This window comes from Falco biarmicus, chromosome 6, assembly GCF_023638135.1.
Source record: "Falco biarmicus isolate bFalBia1 chromosome 6, bFalBia1.pri, whole genome shotgun sequence".
Taxonomy (NCBI): domain Eukaryota; kingdom Metazoa; phylum Chordata; class Aves; order Falconiformes; family Falconidae; genus Falco; species Falco biarmicus.
The window spans coordinates 16074142-16098762 of NC_079293.1; the positions used below are offsets into that span (position 1 = coordinate 16074142).

The 24621-nt window shown below is 35.6% G+C and overlaps 1 protein-coding gene across 7 annotated transcripts in view; it reads right to left on the reverse strand.

Moving 5' to 3' along the window:
* PHF3 (PHD finger protein 3) overlaps positions 1-24621 on the reverse strand; it is a 57506-nt gene that overhangs the window by 10157 nt on the left and 22728 nt on the right. For 3 of the 7 annotated variants that reach the window (XM_056343435.1, XM_056343439.1, XM_056343440.1), the window contains 8 exons: positions 22213-22374; positions 19129-20944; positions 8101-8422; positions 6914-7091; positions 4278-4428; positions 3999-4155; positions 2846-2962; positions 487-618 (listed from right to left, as the gene is read on the reverse strand). In XM_056343435.1, the coding sequence (XP_056199410.1) occupies positions 487-618; positions 2846-2962; positions 3999-4155; positions 4278-4428; positions 6914-7091; positions 8101-8422; positions 19129-20944; positions 22213-22374 (3035 nt within the window). Of the gene's footprint in view, positions 1-486; positions 619-2845; positions 2963-3998; positions 4156-4277; positions 4429-6913; positions 7092-8100; positions 8423-8532; positions 12081-19128; positions 20945-22212; positions 22375-22628; positions 22703-22923; positions 22943-24621 lie in introns of those variants that run through there. The other 4 variants (XM_056343437.1, XM_056343436.1, XM_056343438.1 and 1 more) reach the window with 3 other exon arrangements.

Consider the following 24621-nt stretch of genomic DNA (forward strand, 5'->3'; position numbering starts at 1 on the left):
CATATTATCTATGAACTAAATAGACTGTGTTCATAGAATCATAGAATGGTTTGGGTTGGAAAGGACCTTAAAGATCATCCAGTTCCAACCCCCCTGCCAGGGGCAGGGACACCTTCCACTAGACCAGGTTGCTCCAAGCCCCATCCAGCCTGGCCTTGAACACTTCCAGGGATGGGGCACCCACAGCTTCTCTGGGCAACCTGTTCCACTGACTCACCATCCTCACAGTAAATAATTTCTTCCCAATACCTAATCTAAATCTGTCTCCTTTTAGTTTAAAACCATTACCCCTTGTCCTATCCCTATACACCCTAATAACAAGTCTGTCCCCATCTTTCTTATACTTATTTTAAGTACTGGAAGGACACTATAAAATCTCCCTGGAGCCTTCTCTTCTTAAGGCTGAACCACCCCAGCCATCTCAGCCTGTCTTCACAGAAGAGGTGCTCCAGCATAGCTCCAGTGCTGCCATGTTTTCTTTTCTACCTGAATTTCCATGACTTCCTCTTGTTCTTTTATTGGTGTTTCACTTTCAATTTCTATTTCTCCTTTGTGAGTAATTTTTGTGATGGGTCTTCTTTCAGCTTCCCTCTGTTCCTTCTCAATCATTTCAATTGTCTGTAGAAACAGGAAGTTACATATGTTTACTTCTATACAATAAAATTTGGAAACCCACAAATACAGCAACAGAAAATAGGGTTGCAATTAGGAAATTCTCTGGGGAAAAAAAGAATACATTCTTATTTTGCAGATGTCAAGTAGTTTCATAGAGCAAACACACAAGCAGCCAGTCTAACTTCCCCTACAGTGCAGCAAGTACTTATCAGGCATGTATTTAAACAAGTTTAAAAAGAGCAGAGCCTCAACACTAAATTTAAGACAGGCACTTCTGATTTTCCAAGAGCTAAAGAAGAAAAATGCATCAACTCTGTTCCCGCAATAATAAGGACAATGTAGGACATAAATACATATAGATTTCTATCTTTTGCAATAGCTTGTTTTTTTAGTACATAAAACTAACACTCTACCTCCCAAAAAAATTTAAATGTATTCTTAAAGTAATGGATATGCTAATTCTGATCAGCACTGCGGCGTTGCTCTGTTGCAAAAGGTAAAACATAAACCATTCTCTAAAGATGCTTCTTAAACACACTTCAACTTCTTAACCCAAAAGAGTTTGTGTTGGCTGTCCCAAATACTTTACACGGTGTTTCATAAGGAAACAAGGATTCTATGACTGCTGTTATCTGTCTGCCAAATACTTAACAGTTACTTTTGAACACACTGGGGAAACTTAAAAAAAAGAGTTACTAAGTAGCAGTCTCAAAGACTTGCTTAAATAGGAAAATGAAAAATACAGTCAAGTGATACATTGCGATTTATTTTATATGTCGCATTCAATTTCAAATTCTAGAAATTTAGGACCCTTCAGTAATTCTTGAGCAGCGTAGGCTTTTTGTTTTGAAGCTGTTCCTCACAGCAGTGGAAATTGTTTTGTATGGCCTGTTTTCAGTATTTTATTGATGTTTACAAAAATAAATGTAATAAGGATGTACTACAAAAGATGGGCTTTGGATAGCTACAGAATAAATAAGCCTTCTAGGCCCTCAAAACAACTCTGAGGTAACAGAATAATTCAACAACTATTTTTGCATAAGTACTAGCAAAAAGTTGTCATGATTCATAAACAGGTCTAGTCACAACATGCAAAGAAAAGGAAAAAAAACCCAGGAATAATTACTGTTGCAATGCAAACAGCAGTCTCTACAACAGAATCCCACTGCACTGAATCAGTTATCACTGAACATTATTCCGTTCTGAGCACAGAGAATTCAAGAGAATGAATTTCCATCTATGCTATGTTACACTATCTACTCATTAGTTTTTTTATTGGAAGTCATCTGATATAACACAATTCCTAGTATCATAAAACCCAAATATAAAATGTGTATCAGTTAACACTTCCCAAATTTTGTGCCTTTCAGTTCTATGAAGTGGAATATAATTACCAAAGATTCTGCCAATGTAAATCCAGATTTTGCAAACTAGAAAACTCAATGCTGTAAACCAGTCATTTCTAAGCAGCTACAGTTAACTATCATTGGACTGTCTGCCCAATAAACAGGGTAATATCTATTAAAAAAAAGACATTTTCTATAAAAATAATATAGCTGCTCATATTCCTGCTTCTCCCTCTAAACTGTCAACACAGCTATAAATACAATGTGACTTTCTGTTTTAAGAAAAGTAATGCTCAAACTAACCTAATAAATTTCCTACACTTTGTTGGGGTTTTGGTTTGGTTTTTTGGTTTTGGTTTGGATTGGGGTTTGGGTTTTTTTCTTTTTCCCCTTAGACTGCTTTTCAGACTGGCGCATCAGTTTTTCACCTTCAGGTTTACTTCTCGGTGGGTAAATTGTCATGCTCCATCAGTATGTAAGTTATAAATAACACCAATTCAGTTTGGTTTGTCCAAGGAGATCTCTCTTCCTTTTTAAAAAACTGTTGCCTATAAAGCTCCAGCTAGAGCTTTAAAATCTTGTTGGAAGTAAGGACAAAGAAGCCTTCAGCTCTTGAGACAGAAGAATAAAAAATCAAGCAGCAACAAAGTTGCACAGCAAAGGAAAATGCATTGTTTCCCCCCGTTCAGGAATTTACTATACTACTTTCACTTCTGTCCTAACAACTCCTTTGGGTTTTGAATGCTAAATAAATTATAGAGATCCTCCTGATTAGTCCAAGTTGCTTTGTGCCACATGCATTCTATTCTTTCTACACACACTTAACCTGCAAACAGAAACTAAATATCATTAGGCACTAAACAATATAAGTTCACAAATCTCACATGTCTATTTTCTCTCTGTCTCCAAGCAGCCAGTTCCTTGGAAGCCAGTTCTTCCGGGCTCATTTTTATTAGATGGTCTGGAGTAACCTCTCCTTTCAGCACTTTCTTAAATAATATCTAGAAGAAAGAAAGGTTAACTATTGCTATCAAGACAACAAAAGCTTGCAGCAGGAAATAAAGCAGAGAAGCAACATACAACATACTCTGTGCAGCTATATGGATCATGTGAGCTTGTAATTATCTCCCACTGCAAGAAGCGGTACTAGGTTTTATAACATAAAAAGCTTAATTCCAGAGCTCCATTTATTCTACATAACAAAATGTAACTACATACGCCCTTAATGATCAGATGTATAATTAACTGTTGTTCCAAAGGAGAAAGTGAATTTATGTCTGCTGCAGCAGTAATCACTGGTTGTTTGGTTTTTAAAAAAAAAAATAAAAATATCCCCTGTACTACAGAGCAGAAAAACTAGTATTAGAGGATGTCTATGCTTCTTGACTGAACTCCTAGGGTTAAAAAAAGCCCACGTAACTTAGCAGTATGAGCAAAGAGAAGGCAGTGACAGAAGTTCATCTGTTCATGTAATTTACCGTTGGCTAATTGTAATAGTAAAATACTACAGACAAAGCAACTTGATCAGAATAACTGATAAAAGGACAAAAGATAGAAGCTGAGGAGGTATGATGTTGAATAATGCGCTCAAAGAAATCAGAAAATAGTGTGAAGATCAAGCTTGAGAAATGTGGTATGAAAAGGCAGAGTGAGACAAGCTACTCGACAGAAACAAGAATGAGTCGAGTAAGCAGCAAAAAGTTATAGGGGGACACAGGGACACCCAACCAGATCAGTGGTAAAAACAAACTAAATGTTAAACTAGGCAAGCTATACCCACTACACTTTGAAACCTCACTATAAAAAGTACACTGGGAGCAAGGAGTTATAGAATTAATGATGGGAGTAAGCAAAAAAGAGAACACAGTGTGCAAGAGGACAAACAACATCAAAGAGATGAGGAAACCTACCCAACCCCCCCCAAAAAAACAAACACGATAAATTGTGAAAGGACTAATAATGTATCTACATAGAAGACTGTTCCTTTGATCTACAGCAAATTAAGGATTCCTGTAAAGCACAACAGACAATACATACATTATTTTTAGGATCTTTCAGATTGAACATTAAACTTCTGTATTTGTTCTTGTACTTCGAGTCAGTGTCCCGAAAAAAAGAAAACAGCTCTCTTTCAATCCTTGTGGCAACTTTTGCTGCTCTCTCCTCAGGAATCTTTAAACTTGAGTCTGTCAATCTGCAAGATAACACAAGAGCAAAAATTACCAAATGCTTCCAAATATTTTTTTTTTCTCCGCCTCCTGAAACAAAATAATTACAAACACAAATTAATAACTTCATTTAAAAATATATCTTTACCTTTTCATCAGAATGTCCTTAAGAGATTGTTTGACACTTTGTCTTATCTGATCAGCAGAAGGTTTGGAAGCTGGCACAGCTGGCAGGTGTGCTGCACTAATGGATCCTTTCTCATTTTTCTTTTTCTTAATTTCTTGTTTCTCATGAACACCTATCAACACACACAGAGTTAAAAATTGTAAGCTACTCAAGCTACTGCTATAAACTTTTACTGGTGCCTGATGTCATGAAGTTTTATTCTTAAACTGCCAAGAACTGACCTTCAAGAAGGAATGGATTCACAGGGTCGTTGCATTTTTGGTTTTGGGGTTTTTTTATTTGGTCTGGATTTTATATTATATAGATTAATTCAGAAAAAACTTCCTTAGTACAAACAGGGCTTGTGCCCTTTGACTTAAGGTATTTTCTTCAACATCGAACCAAGATGACCAGTGCCTGCTGTTAGCTGATCTTGGTGTAGGATTTTTTACTATGAACTTTTGTCATAATTAATTTTGATTAATTTTCGATGAATTAACTGAGAAATATACTAGGAAGCATGTATTACAAGCATATTAAACTTTATTTTTAAATTGTTTTTTCATTAAACTTAGCATTTTTCTAACTGTTGGCAATCAAAATTATTTCTCAGCTTCCGATTCAGACAACAGACACCCTTAAACAAGGCTATTGTAAGATTTGTGTCATAAATAATACAATTAATGGAAACTTCTGATCAAATTAAAATCATTTAAGCAAAAAATCCAAATTCCTTCAAACTCATTTCCAGTGTCAAATGAAAGCTCATTTGTCTCAGCATGTGAACAGATCACTAATTTAGAGAACTATCCTTCTATTTATGAAAGCAATGGGAAATAAACAATATTAATTTATTAACTTTTGACTGAAAAAAGAAACAAATTTAAGACTGATAGAGAACTAATGGGTGTTTCACGGTAATAAGAACGATGTCTTTATTACTTTCACCAATAGAATGCAACTTAAAATGTCTTAATACCAGAAACAAAACTGATTACGTTTTCAAGTATCTATAAAAAGATTTTCTTTTCCATTGGGCAGCCTGTGTGGCTGGATCATCATCCTTCTCAGTGTGACTATGATCCCTATCAAAATTGCTGATTTCCCCTTCTTCACCAGCAAGGTGCTAGAGACCCAAGAGAGCGGTTTGCCATTTGCGCTGTGATCTGAAGTATTCATACGCTAGGATTGTTAGGTAAAGCAGCTCTAATAATGCTTCCATTTGCTACATACACATTTTGCTCAACTCCTCCCCAGAAGGATGAAGAACTGGACTAAAACCTTTCAAAAAACGTAGCCTGAGAGGGTCACAGGCAAGGGAAAACCTCCACGTGCCAGTAACATTTTGGCAAAGTTTCAACCATCTGAAAACACAGTCCTGTAACAGGGGAGTCACAGGCGAGATCAGCAATAAACAATGTCACTATGAGCATAACTCGAAACAGTTAACAGATAGACAAATGTGCTACTTAATAATTTGATGTTTATTGTTCTAAATGAGACTGCCAAGCTTCCAGTTTAAAAATTATTTTTAGATTAACTGCTACTCTGAAATCATCACTGTAAAAATCTTTTTTGTGTCTCCTAGCTCAATTAATATATTTTAAAACGATTCAATTACTTCATGGATGCCAAAGACTCATTTCACTCCATGCCATTAGCAAGGATGTCAATTATTTTGTGACTCAGAATTCCAAAGCTGAACAACAAGGCATTTGAAGTCCAAAAGATACCATTCAGTGTAAAATACTTTCATTTAGATTTACATTTAACCCTGACATTTTCAATTGTTTTCTTCCACCAGTAAGTTTCTAGAATGCATCAGCATTGGCAAAAGACCAGAAGAGCAGATATATTTATTTTTTTAAGGCAAGAATTCAAACCTGCAGTTTAGGAGTTAAAGACACAGTTCTCACACAAAATCTCACTATCTTTACTGCTGAGGTTTCAGTACCAAATGACAACAATTTTGTATTACTATGATTCTAGAACAATAATGCTTCCAGAAAGGGAGCTGCAGAGCAGACAGAGGTTGCTGGGAGGGGAAATATATCCTGTCAAACTTCTGCATAAAAATCAGTTGAAAATCTGATGGCTCAACATGCAATGTAATGTTCCCCTTTGAAATAAGTTAATACAATTATTTGTCAATTTGTGCAAAAGACATCTGTAAGTCAAAGTGTCCAGGGACATGGTTTAGTGGCAGACTAGAACAGTTAATACTTGGACTTGATGATCTTGAAGGTCTTTTCCAACTCAAATCATTCTATGATTCTATAATTTATATAGCAATGAAAACACTTCTATGTACATTAAGTATTTCATAGTATTTTATGGACGATTATTTCAAAGTTTTCTGCAATGTGAAATAAAGTTTAATACAGAGATGCTGTTGTATACTTTTCCCCCATTCTTGATCATCCTCTACTATTCAAATCTGAAACAATAACACTTCTACACAGGAAATACTTAACTGCTAAATAAAATGTTAAAAAATGAGAAATAAAACTCATAAATATCATCAGAATGTAGTTTAAAAATCTGATACTATAAAGTATGATACTTCAACTGTACATATATGTGAACTGCAGTGTGGAGCACCTCAAAAACCTCACTACCTGATTTTGTAGACTTTTCAACCACACTAGGGGATTCTTTACTGATTTTTTCATTTTTATCTTCAGGGGACCGCCGAGGAATTACAGCAGTTTGTGATCCTTTTCGAGTGGGAACATGTTGCCCTTTTTTAGCATCCGAGTCTCTGGACTCTGACAAGTTCTTCCCATCACCAGATTCCTGAAATAAACATCTACAGGTTAACATGCAACTGAATACTACAATGGACCACTATGTAATTACCACACATTTTTTCCATTTTTTTTTCAAGTATACTGTATAATGTATAATGAATTCCCTAGATGTATGCACCATTATACAGTATTTTCTAAAAAGTTACTAACAATATCCCAAATCACTGCCAAGTACTGCTTAACAATCTCTTTGAAATATCAGCAGAAAACGTATCACAGGCGATTTCCAGTTAAGCTCTATGTTGAAAACAACTATGTTTTCAGTTATTTTAAAAGGTCAGGGATACCAACAATCATCCCTTAACCAGTTTTAGCTAAGCATCCACAGGAAGTCACTTGCGTTTAGGAAGCACATGTAAACTAAAATTAAACAGAGTAGCTTACATGTCAGAATTATGCTACTACTATTCAGAAATAAGACAAAAAGTATTACTGGTTAAGTTATGATGAACATGATGCTATATACTAAAAGGCTATAAAGAATTGTAATAAAAATATCTCACTGCTCTTGTAACTTACCCTTTAGTTAGTAAACTGAGATACAAAGAGAGTAGAAAGGCCCCAATTAAAATGTTAGGCATCTTTTTCTATGTACGATCTTAAGTTAAAACAATCAAAACTAAAATATTGTTCTCATATTGTTTTACAGATATGTAAAAGATCTGTGGTTTATATCACACAGCAAATTGGCAGATGTCCTGTAAAAGCGTTTAGAAATCCGGAAGAAAAATGCAAGTTCTTCACCATTTCTATATACATCTATATATATAGGTGTATATACACACACACATAACCCTGCTCAATGTAAGAGGAGTTTAGCAATATCATCTCAAAAGAGTCAAATGTTAGAAAATGAACGATGGAAATAATGGAGAAGTTTTAAATTGGATTCACAAAAATGTTTGAAACGTGGTATTTTAAATGGCAGGGAGTTCAGAGGAAACTCCTCCTACGCCCAGTAACTAACAGAACTTTAAGCATTACGCAAGACTCACCCGCCTGAAGATTTTGACTTTATGCTTCCCAGTGTCCTCTATTTGCTTTGTTTTTTCAGTTGTTACATTTAGATTACAAGTAGGTGCTTGCTTCAGCATCCCCTGTTTTTCACACTCAATTGCTTTTTCTTCTCTATGGATTTCAAGATGAGTATCTGGTACACTTTGATCAAAACACTCCATTTTTTTGTCTTCTTCAGCACAGCATTTCACACACACATATTCTTTGTCTTCTTCACCCATCTGCTGAGCTTGAGAAAGACTCAGTCCAACACAATCACCATGAAACCAATCATCACATCTACCACAGCCCACCATAAACCTGAAAACAAAACAGTCACAAGTCAGTGTACAGGCTACGAAAGAAGATGCAGCAACTTCAGCAGAATGTACCTTACTTGTACTGAGTTGTGCATCTCAAGTTGCTCTTACCTGGTGAGTGATTTTCTTTGTAGCTTTACATCCATCTCCAGCCTTACGACATGGTATGCTCTTCCTGAGAAATACTTTTTTGGGCATTTTTTGCCTTTTGCAGTAGTCCAAGAAACTATCATAACCTCATTATGTTTTTGCAACCTGTCCCCAGATCCTACCACAGGACTTTTTCAGACCACCATTAAAAAAAGAATTGATCGGAATGTAAAAAAAAACCAACACAACAAGAAAAAAAAACAACCAGTAACATCAAAACTCTCAAAACCAGTAAACTTGTTTGAAAAGATTTGAAAATTTTCTTGCAAGATCATATTATACCCATTTTCCTTCAAATATGATCATCATCCCTAGAGCAGAAATGTATCAACTGGCATGTTCCACAGCAGTAAGAGATGTTTAAGAGTTCTGACAAATTTAGGCAGAGAAATATCAAGCTATTCTAAAGTATGTTATATACTATGTATTAAATATATTTTATATCACATTCCTTAGTCCATTATTACCAAATTATTTCCAGAGTGTTGTTTTATATTCTCTTTACTGGTGAATATGGGGTGCAAATCTAGCTTGCAGGGACTGGTTTGTTTGTTTTAAATCGGGGACATGCCACTTTTGTGTTGCTCAGCTATTTTAGTCAGAGCCAATATTATTTAACGAATGTTTCAAACACCAAAATGAGTATCATTTAAAGGACACCCTTCACCTGAGTCACTTCAACTACTTCATTAATTTAAAAGTAACTCAAGGTAGAGATATTATTTTCAAAGTATTGTAAAGATCATTGGTCTAAAATAAAACCATAATTTATGACTACTTTGTGGAAGCGTTTTGAAAACTTCGTTAGGTATCACTACGACCTAATTGCACTGATAGGTACAACTTCCAGTGGAACTATTTGGGAAAGATGTTGAATTTCAGTTACTCAGGTTAAACACCTCAATGAATCTACTTCAGGTGACTTACATGGTGGTAGTTATTTTCTACAAACCTTTCCTGTAACAATGAACCTGGCATCACTACTTAAGATCCGCCTTCAAATGATGTAGGAAGACCTCCTGCATCATCCACTTACATTCTCTTTCCCCTTTTACATACCTTGCATTTTGTTTTATACTTACATGAACTGTATTAAATATATGTACTATTATATATATTGTCTGGATGAAGAAAATTCAGGAAGAATGCAAGTGTATTATGGAAAGTATGAGTTCTTTGTGAATACAGAAAAATCATTTCCTGAATGATTAGTTTTTAAATTCCACAGAAGACAGACCTGATTTTGAAAGTAATTAATGAAATGCTGGTTGTTTCAGCAATATATCCAACAAGCTAAATACACTGACCTGCAAACCCTGGTTTTTTAACCTAATATTCTATAAATCTCTTTTGTAAACAATTCTAAGGAAAAATATTCCTTATGCATGTTCCTATTCAGGGTAGGATCTGCTATCTGCTGACTTATCTACATTGCAAAACCACATAAATAGTACAAAATGTGCTTATAGGAACTCTCAATTGTCCAGAACTGTAAATGAACACTCCTGTATGTCTTGATTGGAGGTATTGTATTCAAGAACTACTGGTACCTCAAGAAATAGAAATTACTATTTATCAGCAGACCTTTGAAACAGAAGAAAATATTGTGGCTTTATGTTCTGCCCTTTCTTACCCCAAAAAATCAGGATTAAATTCTGCTGAAGTAAACAGTCTTCAGATGTAAAGTCCGAAAGTTTTAAAGCTCCAGCAGTTTGAAAAAAGGTAATTTCTAGCTTCACTTGCCTATGATGCTGTTTGCTAGATTTGAAGAAACCACTTTTTATTCTAGTTTGTGAATAAAACTATTTTCTCATTTTTCATTTTATTTTTTTCTGAGCAGCCAGTACATTTACTATATTACTTGGCACTAGCAAACAGTATCTGTCCATCTGTTTATAGTTTCAATTAGGAAGGCAAACGTTCCTTCCTGTTTTGTCAGTATCACAATCTTTTCAGATCCATGTTCCAGCAAAGTGAAGATACAAGAAAGGTAGTATCAAGGGACAACTGCTTCTGATGGCCCTATCAGGGTAATACCATAGCATTCATAAACACAACAGGGTAACACGAAAGAAGCCATGAGACTTCAACACAAAGATGATCGCTCCTTTCTGAGAACTTAGAGCTCCAAACACGTGATGACAGGGAACACAGCGTGAGTGCCTATTTCACAACTGCAAGGATCCACAAGGGGATGCCTTACGTCTCATAATTGCAAGAAAATATTAGGAAAACTTTGGGAACACTTGAAACTGGTTACAAAAATTCCAAACTAAAGATATTCTGCAGAGCTGAAATAAGATCAAAGCATACAGTGAAGTGTTTCTTGCTTAAAGGACATTTTGGTGTACTAATGAATGAATGCCTTTTAGTTGAAAACAGAAGGAAACCAAGAATATACCATATCGAAGCAACAACTGCAACTACTTCAATTTTTATTGAATATATATGAATTTTTGTTCCCAGTCTGTAAATTCAGGCATTGGAGACTGATTTGTTAAATGAGCAAGGCAGACTGCGACATTTAGCAATCAAAATAGAATTCTGATAAATATTTAGAAAATGGACTAAATTTGCAGAAAAAGAGAGGTTAACTCCCAAGACTAAAACACACAAGATGCTGCACATGTTCAACTTTAAATTGACAGCACGTAGAATTTTTCAACTTAGTTCACCCACAGTGTGGGCAACAGAGATGGTGTGTAAGTAAAGCACCAGGATAGGCATCCAGTCTTACATATTTATTTTCAGGTCTATTTAAAAAATAATTAAAAAAAAAAAAAAAGGTAAAACCCCCTAAAACTAGTTCTGTTCAGAAAAGATCATTCTTCACTAAGAATATACACCAAGACAGACAGATATCATTCACGCCATCTTAAGCAAACTACCGAAGATGGAATAACCATCTGGCTTCATTCCAGTCTTCACAATAAGCTTTCAATTACACTATAAATACACACAGTAAAGCTTCAGAATTCAGCTCTCAAACTAAGACTACAAAGAGAATCTGGAAACATCCATGAAGCCTGTACTACAAAAGAGAAGGTAGTGTTTACAACTGTCCTGCTTAAAACTACTTATACAAAATGGTAATAAAAATACTGGTGCTGCCTGCCTAAAAAAAAAAATTCACTATTTCTACTAGTATTTTCACACTAGTCAACTGCAATGCTGCAACTTCTGAGGCTGGGAGAGAATATACTGATTTTGATACCAGTAACGTAAATAATCCTTTTACGTACAGCCACTTTTACATCTTTATCTGCTTCCCTCATCTGCACACATAATACAATTATGATTTGTAACAGCGATTATAATCAGTTAACGGGCAATGCTCAAAGGCTAAGAAGGGGAGCCAAGGGAAACTGAAGCCTGGTTTGAAGGATCAAGGATGTCCTCTTGCACAGCTGTCAGAGTTGTGACTGAAGAGGTTCTGATAACTTGGACTATTAAAACACCAAAGTTTCTCAATGTAGATTGCTTCAAGTTTGAAGTGCAGGAGTTTTACCCATGTTGTAAGGCTGGATTGGAAGATGTAAAGCTGAAAAAGAAAGAAAAATATGTTTTAAAATATTTCATGCCACATTAAATAACAGATTTGTTTTCACTGGACTTTAATATAAAACCAAAATTTTCTTTTAAGAAAATCCTAAGAAGAGCTGAGAGGTAACAGCAGACAATACTACAGTTCACTGGGACCTTTGCATAGAGTATGTTATTGTTTCATTCCTTTAAAGATTCCTTTTGGTAGTCCACACATTGGCATGAAAAGATGAAAAGATTAAAATCAGAAATTAATAGATGATACATAAAAAGAGAGAGATAATAATTAATGCAAACCTTCCACAATCGCTCTCAGGATTGGGAGATTTGCTTTGGTGTGTTACCTGTAGTAAACTATATTCATCTGTTAGATGAAAAACTCAGGGCTGGACTATTTCTTTTCAAATATACAGACCATGTTTTAAAATTAATTTAAATACATTCAACATATGCAACAAAAGCAATTTTCCAGAGAAATCCATTACTGTGAAGTAAGATTTTATAAGTAAAATAGGCAGAAACCATCTTATTCATAAAACAATTTACACTTATTTTACTTACAAGTACAGTTTTAAAAAGACAAAAAATTGGGAGCTGTCAGAGTAGTTCAGCATGGGCCAGTAATCAGCATTTTAAGTTTTACTAGTAATGTAAGGTGCCTTGCCACAGAAAATTAGCTACTTCAGAAATAACTGCCTCTCTCTCATCTTCTGCATTTCTGATATGTAGCATAGGGAAAACATTGCAACAGGATTCAAACCTTAACAAACAAAAAAAGCAAAACTTAAACCTATTCAAAATGACACACTAACCCTGAACTCACATAAGAGGAATGAACCCAGTGCTGAGGCACATTTTAAGGAGTTAAGTGTTTAAAGCATGTCCCGTATCTGCATTTCCCCACCTTTAACAGCACTGTTTACCAATCTTCTATAAACTCCTGTAAATTTGTATTAACTGTGTCTCAGCTGTATTGATGCTACAGTCCAGTCAATGTTAAAGCAGAGACACTGCATGGAGTCAGCTGATTTTCCTTCACCTAATAAAGATGTTACTAGTAGAGAAGGTACTCGCAGTAGCTTTAGCAGAGCCCGTGTTCCACATCAGTGAAGTAGTATGGGCTTGATTAAAAGCTCAAGCGAAACAAGTGTTTGTCAAGAAAAAATCTGCACTACCTTGTCAGAGCACATACACATCAGCAGTTTCTCACTTGGTTTTTGTACACAGGTGACATGATTTTCCAGGTTTTGATCTTCTACAAGTAAGAACAACCTATCATCAAAGAAACACTACCAAATCTCTTTACACAGAATTTGCAGCATGGGAAAAAAATACCGCAAACTTATTACTTAAGTATTAAATTTCAATAACCCATCTTTTATGTAATATAAGGGTCTTTTTTTCCCTAAAAGCATAATTTCCTTTGGTTTTCCATGTTACATGAACCTCTTGAAAAAGGAAACAAACAGGGAGACAAGCAACCCTATGCTCTTTGAACTAAAGGTGAACGCATGAAACATGCCCAACAACAAAACACAAAAACCAAAATCACTGAACTTCCCCAAACCCTGGAAAAACTGGGTACAATACATCTCCTAATATTAATCACATATCCATAAAAAAAGAAAAAAAAAAATCATTAAGGGAAGGGTCACTACCAGTGGATTCTACCCACATGTTGCATCTTGCAGTATCAGGATATTTTCTATAGACTCCATATATATACGCATCCTTTATAAAATTATGCATTTTAGACAACCCATGCTATCCATTTGTCTAATTTCTTAATGGTACTGGTGCTAATAATAATCCCCCAATACTGCAGCATAGTAATACAGTCCATATAAAAATCTACTAATAGAATGATACAGCTGTAAACATAAACCACAGTGGAGTCCTTCCATTCATTAATTATACATTATGAAGCTATTTTGTTTATACTGTCATTCAGTTTTTCTACAGCTGTGAGTGGACATACAGCTTTTACTGCTGTAAGGCTTTTCACAGTGGAAGAAAGAAGTAACAGAGGCAGAAAACTTAAACGCTTCATCCACAACTATAAATTGAAGACATCTTGCATAATCTGCAGTTTAACATACTCATACTATACAATGTAAGGCATCATGATTATTCTAATTACTGTTTCTTGTGAAGAATGTTGTCACAAAAATGATTCATTTGATGTATATGCATCCACCCTTAAAAAATATGCACATGTAACTTAAGAGTGTTTATAAATTTGGAGCCTTCATCTCCTTCCTCATTCTCTTTTGTTTTGGCCACGCAAATTAAATTATCACCTGGTTCCAAAATAGTTTTCTAAAATATGAGCACTATTTTCGAAAAAACAAATGTCCTAGTAATCATCTTTACTACAGGAAAACAGAGTTCACATTCTTTTCTAACTTCAACCATCATTCGAATTATTCTTCTGTATTACAGTGGTGCAGAAACCTTTTAGTGACTATGTGTATGCAAGAGATCAGGAATACTAGATCTTTGGTAAATCAACTCCTGCACTTTCCAATTAATTGCTTTTTACAATATTATTATCTTTTCCTCTATATTAAAGAAGAGTTGAAATGTGGAGAGGAAGATGACCTTAAGTAAAGCTCTGGTCCTGCATCACTTAGTTTTTCTGTGAGTTCTGAGAAGGCCAGTTTGTGTCTGACCACACAAATTGCATGACCACATCCCAAGCAACAACAACAAAAAACAAACATAGCAAAACTAAAACAAAACAACACAAGAGAATGCCGAAACTCCAACAGCCTATTAAAAAACCTTACTAGAAACGCAGAAATCAAAAGAAGTCACCAGCAACAAATTAAAACGACAAACTTCCCTCAAGATAAAATACCTTCTAGAAAATTTGCTTAGAAACAGAATATCTCAAGTTATGTACTATGAATTATTAATCAGAAATTGCTGGAACTTCTTCCATTAAAGAAGACAGAGTGAAGATAAGGGAGACAATCTGCACAACAGCAGTTAGGTTTTGTCTATCTGTACATGGAAGGAATGAGTTCAGTCCTCCAGCCTGCAACGAACTTGAAAATCTACAGTGAAAACTGGAGAAATGTGTAATATGAGCCCTTACATTAGAAGGATGCATATAGGAGGAAATCTTACATTAGCAGATTTCTCAATGTCTGCAGATACCATCTTCATCTAGCTCTACGCCAAGAAATTAAGGGTTTTTCTTCCTTCAACTATCTTTAAAGATCTCTGATCTGTCTGCCAGAAAAGTAAGTACTGTTTGTGACACAGCTTAGTATTTTCAACATCACTTGAACTCATTAAGAAGTTGAGGCAGTAACTTTAGTCTATAACATTTTTCTATGTGATACGCATATCCTTACACATACACACATTTCATCTATAGACAGATGAAAATTTATGTGTATATTAAATAATTTATTAGCTCATGAAAAAACACCTGACATCGCTACGGGAATACAATGACAAAGTCAAACAAGTTGAAAGCAATACTATGGTAAGTAGCAACAATAATTCAATCTTTGCACTAAAAACAACCCTGTTTCAGATGTGCTGAAAATTATCAAGTATAAAAAGTTACATCATAATTATATGACTTGCCCAGTAACATAGGGCTTAGTTTTCATATGAAAGAATAATTATTTTTTAAGTTATGTTGCAAATGTAAATCTCTGATTGGGAATCAACACAATAAATGCATCAAGCAGACAGACTGAAAGATCTAGTCCTAACCACCTACTTTCTGGATAATGAAGATACAGAAAACAATTACATTGCTTCCAGCTTACAAGCATCAAGACAAGTGGAAAACAAAGTATGAACAGTCACTGTTCAAATCTCAGGTGCAAAAGAAAGACGATCTATTAACAGTAAAATACACGCAGGCCTCTTATAAAGCGAGACACCTTTAACTTTTAAACCTTTGGGATCATGCAAGTCACATGTTTGTGAACAGGATTCCTCCTTTCCCAGCCATGTATTAATTATTGCATATATTCCTAAAGATACAAGACAACATATAAGTACCATCCTTCTACTGGTCTTCTAGCAGGCACAGTAAGATTACTCTGGGGCTGTGAAGGGCCTATGTAAGCGTCCCCCTTTGGGGATTCTGTACACAAAGTTTGATGAAAGATCTCCACGTTACCTTCAAGCTGAATCAACTTCCTAAGCTTAGCATTACATTACCCACAAGTTAGTGGCTTTGTATTTATTATAGGAAATACAAAAAGGTTCAAGTGACTACTGTTCTGCAGCCTGAATTCCAGATGCATTACATAAACATGACATACTGCAAAGCTCTTATGCACATTATTTCCAATCTCAGGACTGCAACTTCAGTTCAAACTCTTTTCCTACAAGTGATTTGTACTACAGCATTCATAAAAATTTCCAAAGTTTAAATAACCATAAAACAGCGTATAAACACAAATGTTATTTCAGATCTTAGCATTGCCTCTGACATTTGTTGATCTTGCTGTCATTTGACAATAGTTGTCTCACACTTTTTCTCCTATACAGTGCACAGAGGAAAAAAAGGAAATCAGCAGACCAGCTAGGCTGTTTCAAAAGGCAAATGAAAAAAACCTTATCACTATAGTCAATTTTGATAATTTTGATGTTTTTCCAAATGATGTAAGTGAAATTTATCGTGTCAAGCTTTTTTTTTCTTTTGCACTGTACTGAAAATGTTTTCTTGTTCTTGTACCAATAATTAAATAAGTACAAAATGCCAAGGCCCTTGACAAATTTTCATTCCTCTTGTATCTTAATGACATCAAGTGAATCTGAAAGGTTTGAGTTGTTATTTGTAGCATACAATGTAGTATAAAAATAATTTGAACAAGCTGAAACTTCATTTTTAGAACGGTGATAATATGAAGTGCTGGACTGACAGTTTTAAGCCTTCTGTTACTAAGCACGGAGCTCAATAATGCAAGCTTTCTCACTCCACTGATGTGTCTCAGTCACATTCTATATAAAAAAAAAAATCTGTTTATGCTCCAAGCATCTTCCTACATTTAGCAAATCTGATCATTTCCCACTGGAGCTGCTGGCTGTGTCAACAGTTTTCTATTGCAGACACAGGGGGGCAGAGGGAGGAACAACCAACTAATACACCTAACACTTAACAAGACTGACATGAAATTCAAGATACCCGTAATAACCATCTGTGGCAACTCATGGGCTCTCTCAATCCAACCTCTGCTGGTGAATCAATGATCTTAAAGGTCTTTTCCAACCTGAATGATTCTATGATTATGATTATACAACTCTTCGAGCAGCAGTAAGAGCTACCAATGCAAAACTGGTTTGCTGCATTTAATCCTGTATCAATGCATAGTATGTATATCTTCTGTAGCTTTACTCTGACCTTATAAACTACAGTAAGTCGATTTAGTTCTGCCTCACTGCTGTACCTTCCCAGTACTGCTAAGATCCATTTACTATTAAAAATCAAGACTTCTGGAACTCTAACAAGACATTCAGAACAAGAAGACTCATAGAATGTTTAAAATGTTCACAAAAATACAAAGAAAACAGGATGGGTTCAGTGCAAAGCTTCAATACCAAGCAGTTTAAACCCCAAATATGCATATTTTGCTTTAAAAATATCCACAGAAGCATTTCCGTATCATGAAACAGCCTTTACAAATTGAAACAATACACTGAAACACAGGCTACCCATGTACTTCTACAATTGTGATCATAACTGAAATGATAAAAACTAAGGAAATGCAAACTGCATAAAATGAAACACTATAATAGAGGCACAAACGGTAAAGGGGCAGTCTTAATAAAAGGATTTTTAAAAACAAAACCAAACATAACTAGGTTTTGAGTGCCCCTTCAAGCAGACAATTCTACAACCAGGCAAAGCAAACCTAGCATTAATTCTTTTAATAGCACACATTGATGCAGTTACTATAGCTGCACAGTAAATTAATTTTAAGTATTTTTTTTTCAAAAATGATATAATAAGTCATTAAAACTCACAAGGGTTCTTCTTAGATACAAATTAATGCTATAAAAATCTCAAGCTCCAAAGGTAATTGTTCCATATTTCACGCTGATAGATGAAGTTCTAAAGCACACTCACTGAAAATTAGTATTAAAAGTTTCTCACATAAGCATACTAATCAGAAATGTCTTCAATTTGAAATTGAAAAAAACAACAAAACAAAACACAAAAAAAGGCTTGCAGGTAGAACTGCAACTATGAAAAAATACTTCAATATTAAATCCAGAATAAGAAGTGGTAATAAAGGAATTCTTATTCTTGGCTTGACAGTACATTAGTGAATGGAGTGGCCTTTTCCAGTTCACTTACGGTGTAGAAGAACTTCTGTCACAGAGCAACAACATCAACTTCAGATGCAACCCCATTATTAGCTTTAGTTAAAGGCAATTTCAGATATGACCACACGGAAGTTTTATCTTTTCTTTTTTTTTTTTTTTTTTTTCAAAAATAATGTTCTTCCTACACCCCCCCCAATTTGTTAATCGGGTTACATGAAAGCCTCAAGCAATCATACAAATTGGAAAAAAGCTTGAATCTCTATGTATTAGAATCCCACTTCTATCAGATAAAAGTCACATGTAAACAACTATTTGATTTTTCTGGTTGATGGTGATCCTTCAATTTAAGAGGTCTCTGGAAAGAAGGAAATGACAATCTGGAACATGGACATCTTAGTCTTATTTCTGTTCTATGAAAAAAGTATACATTTAACACTATAACAATTACACATTCATCAAAAAAATGTACTCATAACACATTTCTAGTAAAAAAATTTTGGCTGAACTAATTTCTAATTTCTAATGCCCAAGCTAAAAGACAAAAACCAGTGTATGAATGCAAAGGAAATTAATTGACAGTATAACACAAACGCTTCCATTATAAGGCTATGCCTTTTTGTTTTGGTACCAGCAGTATGAAACATTTGGCAAGAGAGGAAAAAAAATATATCTTCTGAGACCAACAATAAATTCCTGAGACAAAGCTACACACACCTGTTGCCATGTGGCTTTTTGCAAAAGCCACACTGCTTGTTGGGCACCCAAACATATTTGCTTTCATTAGCAGAGCTATGTTCCAAGCCTTCACGTTTAACAGTTGAAATGTTATCTGGAATGAACAATGGAGGCTCATCAAGTGAAAGACTTTTGCTACTTCTTCTCTGGCGAGGTTGGAGGTTCTTATCAAATCTTTTTGATTTGTTTTTTTCTTTATCATCCTCCTTCAGATGTTCTACAACAGGAGGATCTTTTGTCTCTGCCTCTTCCTTTGTGGAGCTATTTGTTTTCAGCACAGCTGCAATTTGGTGTTTCTGACCCTGGGCTTGCTTCTGACTAAGATTTGAAACATGCCCTGATAACGAGTGCATGGAGTGGTGGGTATCTTTAGAACAGCTCTGATGAGTAGGAGATTTCTCACTTGCTCTTTGAACGGATGACTTCTGTACTTGCCCAGAAGCCTGGCCTCGGGGTATTTTCTTCAGCGTTGTATTGGTCTGCTTTTTTATGGTCACCCCTGAAACACAGGTCTTTGCTTTTAAACCCAGATCGGACTGTTTCTTCCTAATTTTAACTGGGTTATTTGGATGCTGATGACTCTCTTGCTCATCTGCATTCCGCTTCAAACTTACTGAAGATGGACTGTGAAGACCTGAAACAGTAAGACCAGCTCTTGTTCTTGAACGCATTTCTTGCTGCAGTGTACCCGATTTCTGTCGAGTACTTGCAGTCAGATTTTGCTTATTCTGTATCATAGATTTACTATGCCCAGGCCTAACGTTCTTTTCACACTTTGATGAAATGCAAGCTTGTTTATCGTCATTCTGAAATTTTGATGTCTCAGGGCCTTCTACTTTAGTACTGCTGATCTGGTGCTGTACATCTTGGCTTGTTTGGCTAAGAACACTGCTTTCTAAAATGCTATTTCCTGGGTCAGCAGAAGTAAAATCTTTGTTTTTTAAGTCTTTATTATCAAACTCTGGACTGTCCAATAGTTTCTCAAAAGAAGTTACAGTTTTCTCCACTCCCTTATCACCATATACACATTCTGTTATGCATTCCTTTACTGACAATTTATTTTCATCAGAAACTTCCACACTGTGGGAACCTAAACCACTATCAACCCCTTCTACAGAGCTGGACAAATTTGAAAAGGTGTCACAAATTTCACTTGGATTCACGCAAGCACTAGATGGATCATCAGCTTTTCCAGCTACCCCACTCAGATCATGCTCTTCTGTTTTCTTCTCTAATTCTTCTGTTTTATTTTCAGTCTTTTCTGAAGAAGTTTCAGAGCCCGTTGAACCAATCACATCATTTGCCTCATTTTTAACTGCAGTAGTTTCACTAGCGGCAGATACCGAACAAACTGACTCAACATTCTCAGATTCAGTCTTTGTTGCAACCTCTGTTATTTCCTTTGTTTCTCCAGGAGAATTAGAACAGGCTCCTGCTAAATTAGCACAACTTAACTCTTGGGATGTTTCCTCAACTTTTGCTTGCTCAAGGGTTTCAGCCTTTATTTCATTCACCTCTTCAGGACCAGGAAGACTTTTTGTATTACTTTGGGATGCTGTTACTGCTGCTGACGTTCCTTCTGTCTGTCCCGATCGTCTTGTACTACGCCTAACTTCTTTAGGCTGCTCTGTTTTCAAGGGTGCAGCAACATCTGTCTCTTTAGCTGGACTTCTCTCTTGTTTCTGTCCTGATTTTGGAGCAGATCCACTTTTTACAGATGATTTCTTGGTATTAACAACAGGTGCAACATTTGAACGCTTGGCTAGTGTGCTCTGTCGCAAACTCCGCACTGGTTCTAGGAAGGGGGAAAAAAAAAGAAAAAGTCTTAGCTATACTGCATCCTCCTTTTTTGCAAATACAAGACTTACCTAGAACAGAACTGATTCAGGCTGATTTAGCTTACTGGACATGAAGACTTAAAACGTAGTTGTTTACTGAACTTAAGAGAAAAAAAACCCACAAAAAAACCCAACACACACACACACTCCCTCCAAAAACAAAACAAACAAACAAAAAAACCCAACAAATCCAGCTATCTACTTTAAAAGTTATAAACTACTTGCATTTCAATTTTACACTGCCACAGATGGGTTGTAAAAACTCATTATTCCAACGGCTATGAAAGTCCTGAATAGTATGTATAAAATAGAAGTGATAATAAAAAATACAATCAAAACCCACTTTACTTTTCTACCACTCAAATTTTCCTACCTCAGGTAAAAATTGCACAAGTTATATTGTCATTAGAAGTATAGCTATGAAGCTTACAAAGCTTTTAGAAAACACAGTATATAATCTGAGATCCAGTCACATTCTCACTTAATGACATTTCTTACATTTTTTTAAACTAAAATTTGAAACCATTCCAGTGCCTTTTTAAAAAGCATATTCATCAGCTTCGTACCACAGGCCCTTATTTAAATTCTGACTGCCTTATTAAGTAATTTTATCTTTTTAACTCAGCTTACTCTAAAGGGGGAAAAAGCAGAGCTGTCAATGACACCCCCAGTTTAACAAGTTAGAAAAACCCTAACCATAATCAATTAGCTACCACACAGAATTTAAATATTTGACTAAAATACATATTAAGCATATTGAAATATTTTGATGAAAGACTTTAGGATGGCAATTACTATAACCTAATTTAAAACAAAAAGAAAATACACAAAAATAAATTGATTTCAAATTTTAATTTGAAATAAAGAGACATGCTAACTTAACATTCCAATGCTGTTTGCAAATCCACTATGTTTTTGTTGGTGAAGAACTAAGTGCTAATCTGATGCAGGTAAAGGGATCAAAATCTCAAAAATTAGTTTAAGGACCACAGCCTGTAAGGAAGCCATCAAACATTTATCAGAGAGGAATTAAAATTCAGTAGTCCCCTATGGATGCTGACTTCTAGCTGCAGTGTATAGAAAAGGAAGTGTCTGTACTTGAATTCACACAACCTAACAACAGAGCTTTACTTTCAGTTTATAAACTGGGGGTGAGGGGTGGGTGGAATTATAAAAATGTAATTTACTTCAAATGTGCAAACTACACCATCTATTTAATGATCACCTTGTGCCATTAAACGTGGTGATTTTCTTGGTGATGTGACTGATGTTTCTTCACAACGGCTCCTCAAATTCCTGTTAGGTAATACAAGTTCATCATCATCAATGGTGTCGTTTCCACTCTCTTTAACTCCTCCTTCATCCATAATATCATCAAGACCAACAACTGGAAAAAACAAACAAACAATACAGAGCCTAAAACTTAAAATGATCAAAAAATGTTGCAGCTGTAATGCTGAACAAGACAGGGGAAGAGACAGGGAAAAATAAATTGGCCATCTAAAAACAAACAAAAGGGGGGAAAAATGAAGAAAGGCAAGACAGAAAATTCCCATGTGAGGCAGTTTCAGTGTAGAAGAAGCTATCACCCAAAGCTTAAAATTTCTGTAGATAGTCCTTACAGCTTTTTGGTGGACTCACATTTTTATTGTTTTTTTGCCACAGGAAGGTCCCCAGTCTTAGAGGATCAGCTGTCCCTCACTGTCCCTTCCCACCTAAGAAAAAGTGAAGAAAGGTAAACAGCAGAAAGAGCTGATCCAGAAGTGCAGAGTTTAAAATCACAGTTTTCTCACAGGATACAATTTTAAAACTCTAAGTCCCACCCAACATCACATATTTGCATCTGCAGCCCCTTTTGGGAAGAACACTGAGCGCAGCATGCACTAGTCTCCCAGGAGAGTCAGAGAACATTGTTGAATTCCTATCCTCCACCAACCTGAGAAGGATCCCAGAGGTTGCTCCTGAAAATAGGTTTCCTAAAAGGCAGTCAGGCCACTGCACCAGCAATTCTCCTCACTTTCTCTAAGTTTGGTTCTGCAATGGTAGCCTCTCCTATCCCAAGACCCTACGTGTGATTAATGAATCCTGGTCCCTGTGGGATGCAAAATTTGTGAGATCAAGCCAAACACCCAACTGATTTTACAAAACATGTAGGAGGGTCTGACAAATACAACACAGACTCCAAACAAATGACTATGCCTACTTTTCACTATTCAGGCACCCACCTACCCACCTAGAAGTACTTTTAAAATAAACCAACTTACATGAAAGAATTAAGATATCTAAAAATTTCTAACAATTGCTTATTAAAATGTATTAATTTAAATAAGTTTTATCTTAGAAATCAAAATAAGAAGTTAATAGAAATCCAAAATTGTTAGAATTTTTAGACAGCCTCAGAAAACCTGTCAATTCCTGCTCCTTTTCAAGTCTGATGCTACTGCAAGTTAAAAAAAAAAAAAAAAATATCAGGCTTTTGTAAAGACACTACAATAATGAGCATACTTTTAAAATTACAAAAAATGGAAGTTGTAAAACACTGCTAAAGCCAAAGAGTGAAGAATAATCAAGTCTATCAAGACAGTAATTCAATCCACAACCACCTGTCACGAAGAATTTAGAAAGAAAAAAACCACAAACATAACCAAGCAACCTGTTAATTTTGAAGTTCAAGTATTAGAAAGATTTTAAACAGCCTCTTAAGGAAGGCTGACCTTGGCACCAGGTAATCAGACACTGGACTTTCATACTTAGATTGCTACCAGAAGCTAAAAGCTAGGAGTTTCCTGAGCTGACAATTTATCTTTTTTTACTCATTTATTTTAACCATAATTTTAGTTACTGCATCGTATACATCAGTTCACAGGAAAGGTGTGTTTCCAGAAATTACTGGCCACTTTTGCTTTCCAGCCCACATGGCAACCTTTATGCCTGTGAGTGTGTACATATATACACAGACAGCAGACACAAGCTGCAAAAGACTGATAATGCTGGTCTTACTCCACTCATCCAAATGTTTCTTAATCACTTATTTGCTACAAGCTACATACTGGGGAAAACAACACAATAGCAAAAAGATGGCATTGTAACTGCCTTGTTATTTTCCCCTAAGTATCTAATACTGGTCACTGTCCAAGATGGAAAGCTGAACGAGATGGACCCTCACCCTTACTCTGGCTGCCCATTCTCATGTTCTCAAAGACTATGTCCTCCTGACAGCTCTGCACTTTGGTATTAGTGTTCTCACTGAAAAGTCTTCCTACAAACTGTGGAACTGGTATTCAGGAACAGGCTGTGACAAAAGAGACTCCTTTCAGACCCTCTCCCGCTTCTTCAGTGTAGATCTAAACTACCAAGCTACTGAAAAGATGACAAATAACAACTACTTGGACAACTTCTGAAACAGCTCTGGAGCAGATTTCAGGGCTGCCATTAGAGCCTTGGGTTTTACTATGTTTGTGCTCAAGTTATTGAATTTATACAGCCTCCTTTATTAATAACAAAAGGGACACATTCAGTCTACTATTGACAGACAGTTTGAAATATTAGAATTAAAGTATTTTCATACTTACAAGACTCTGTGCTGTAGCTTTAATTTTACAGAGGAATTTGAAGCACAGAATCTTGCTAATTT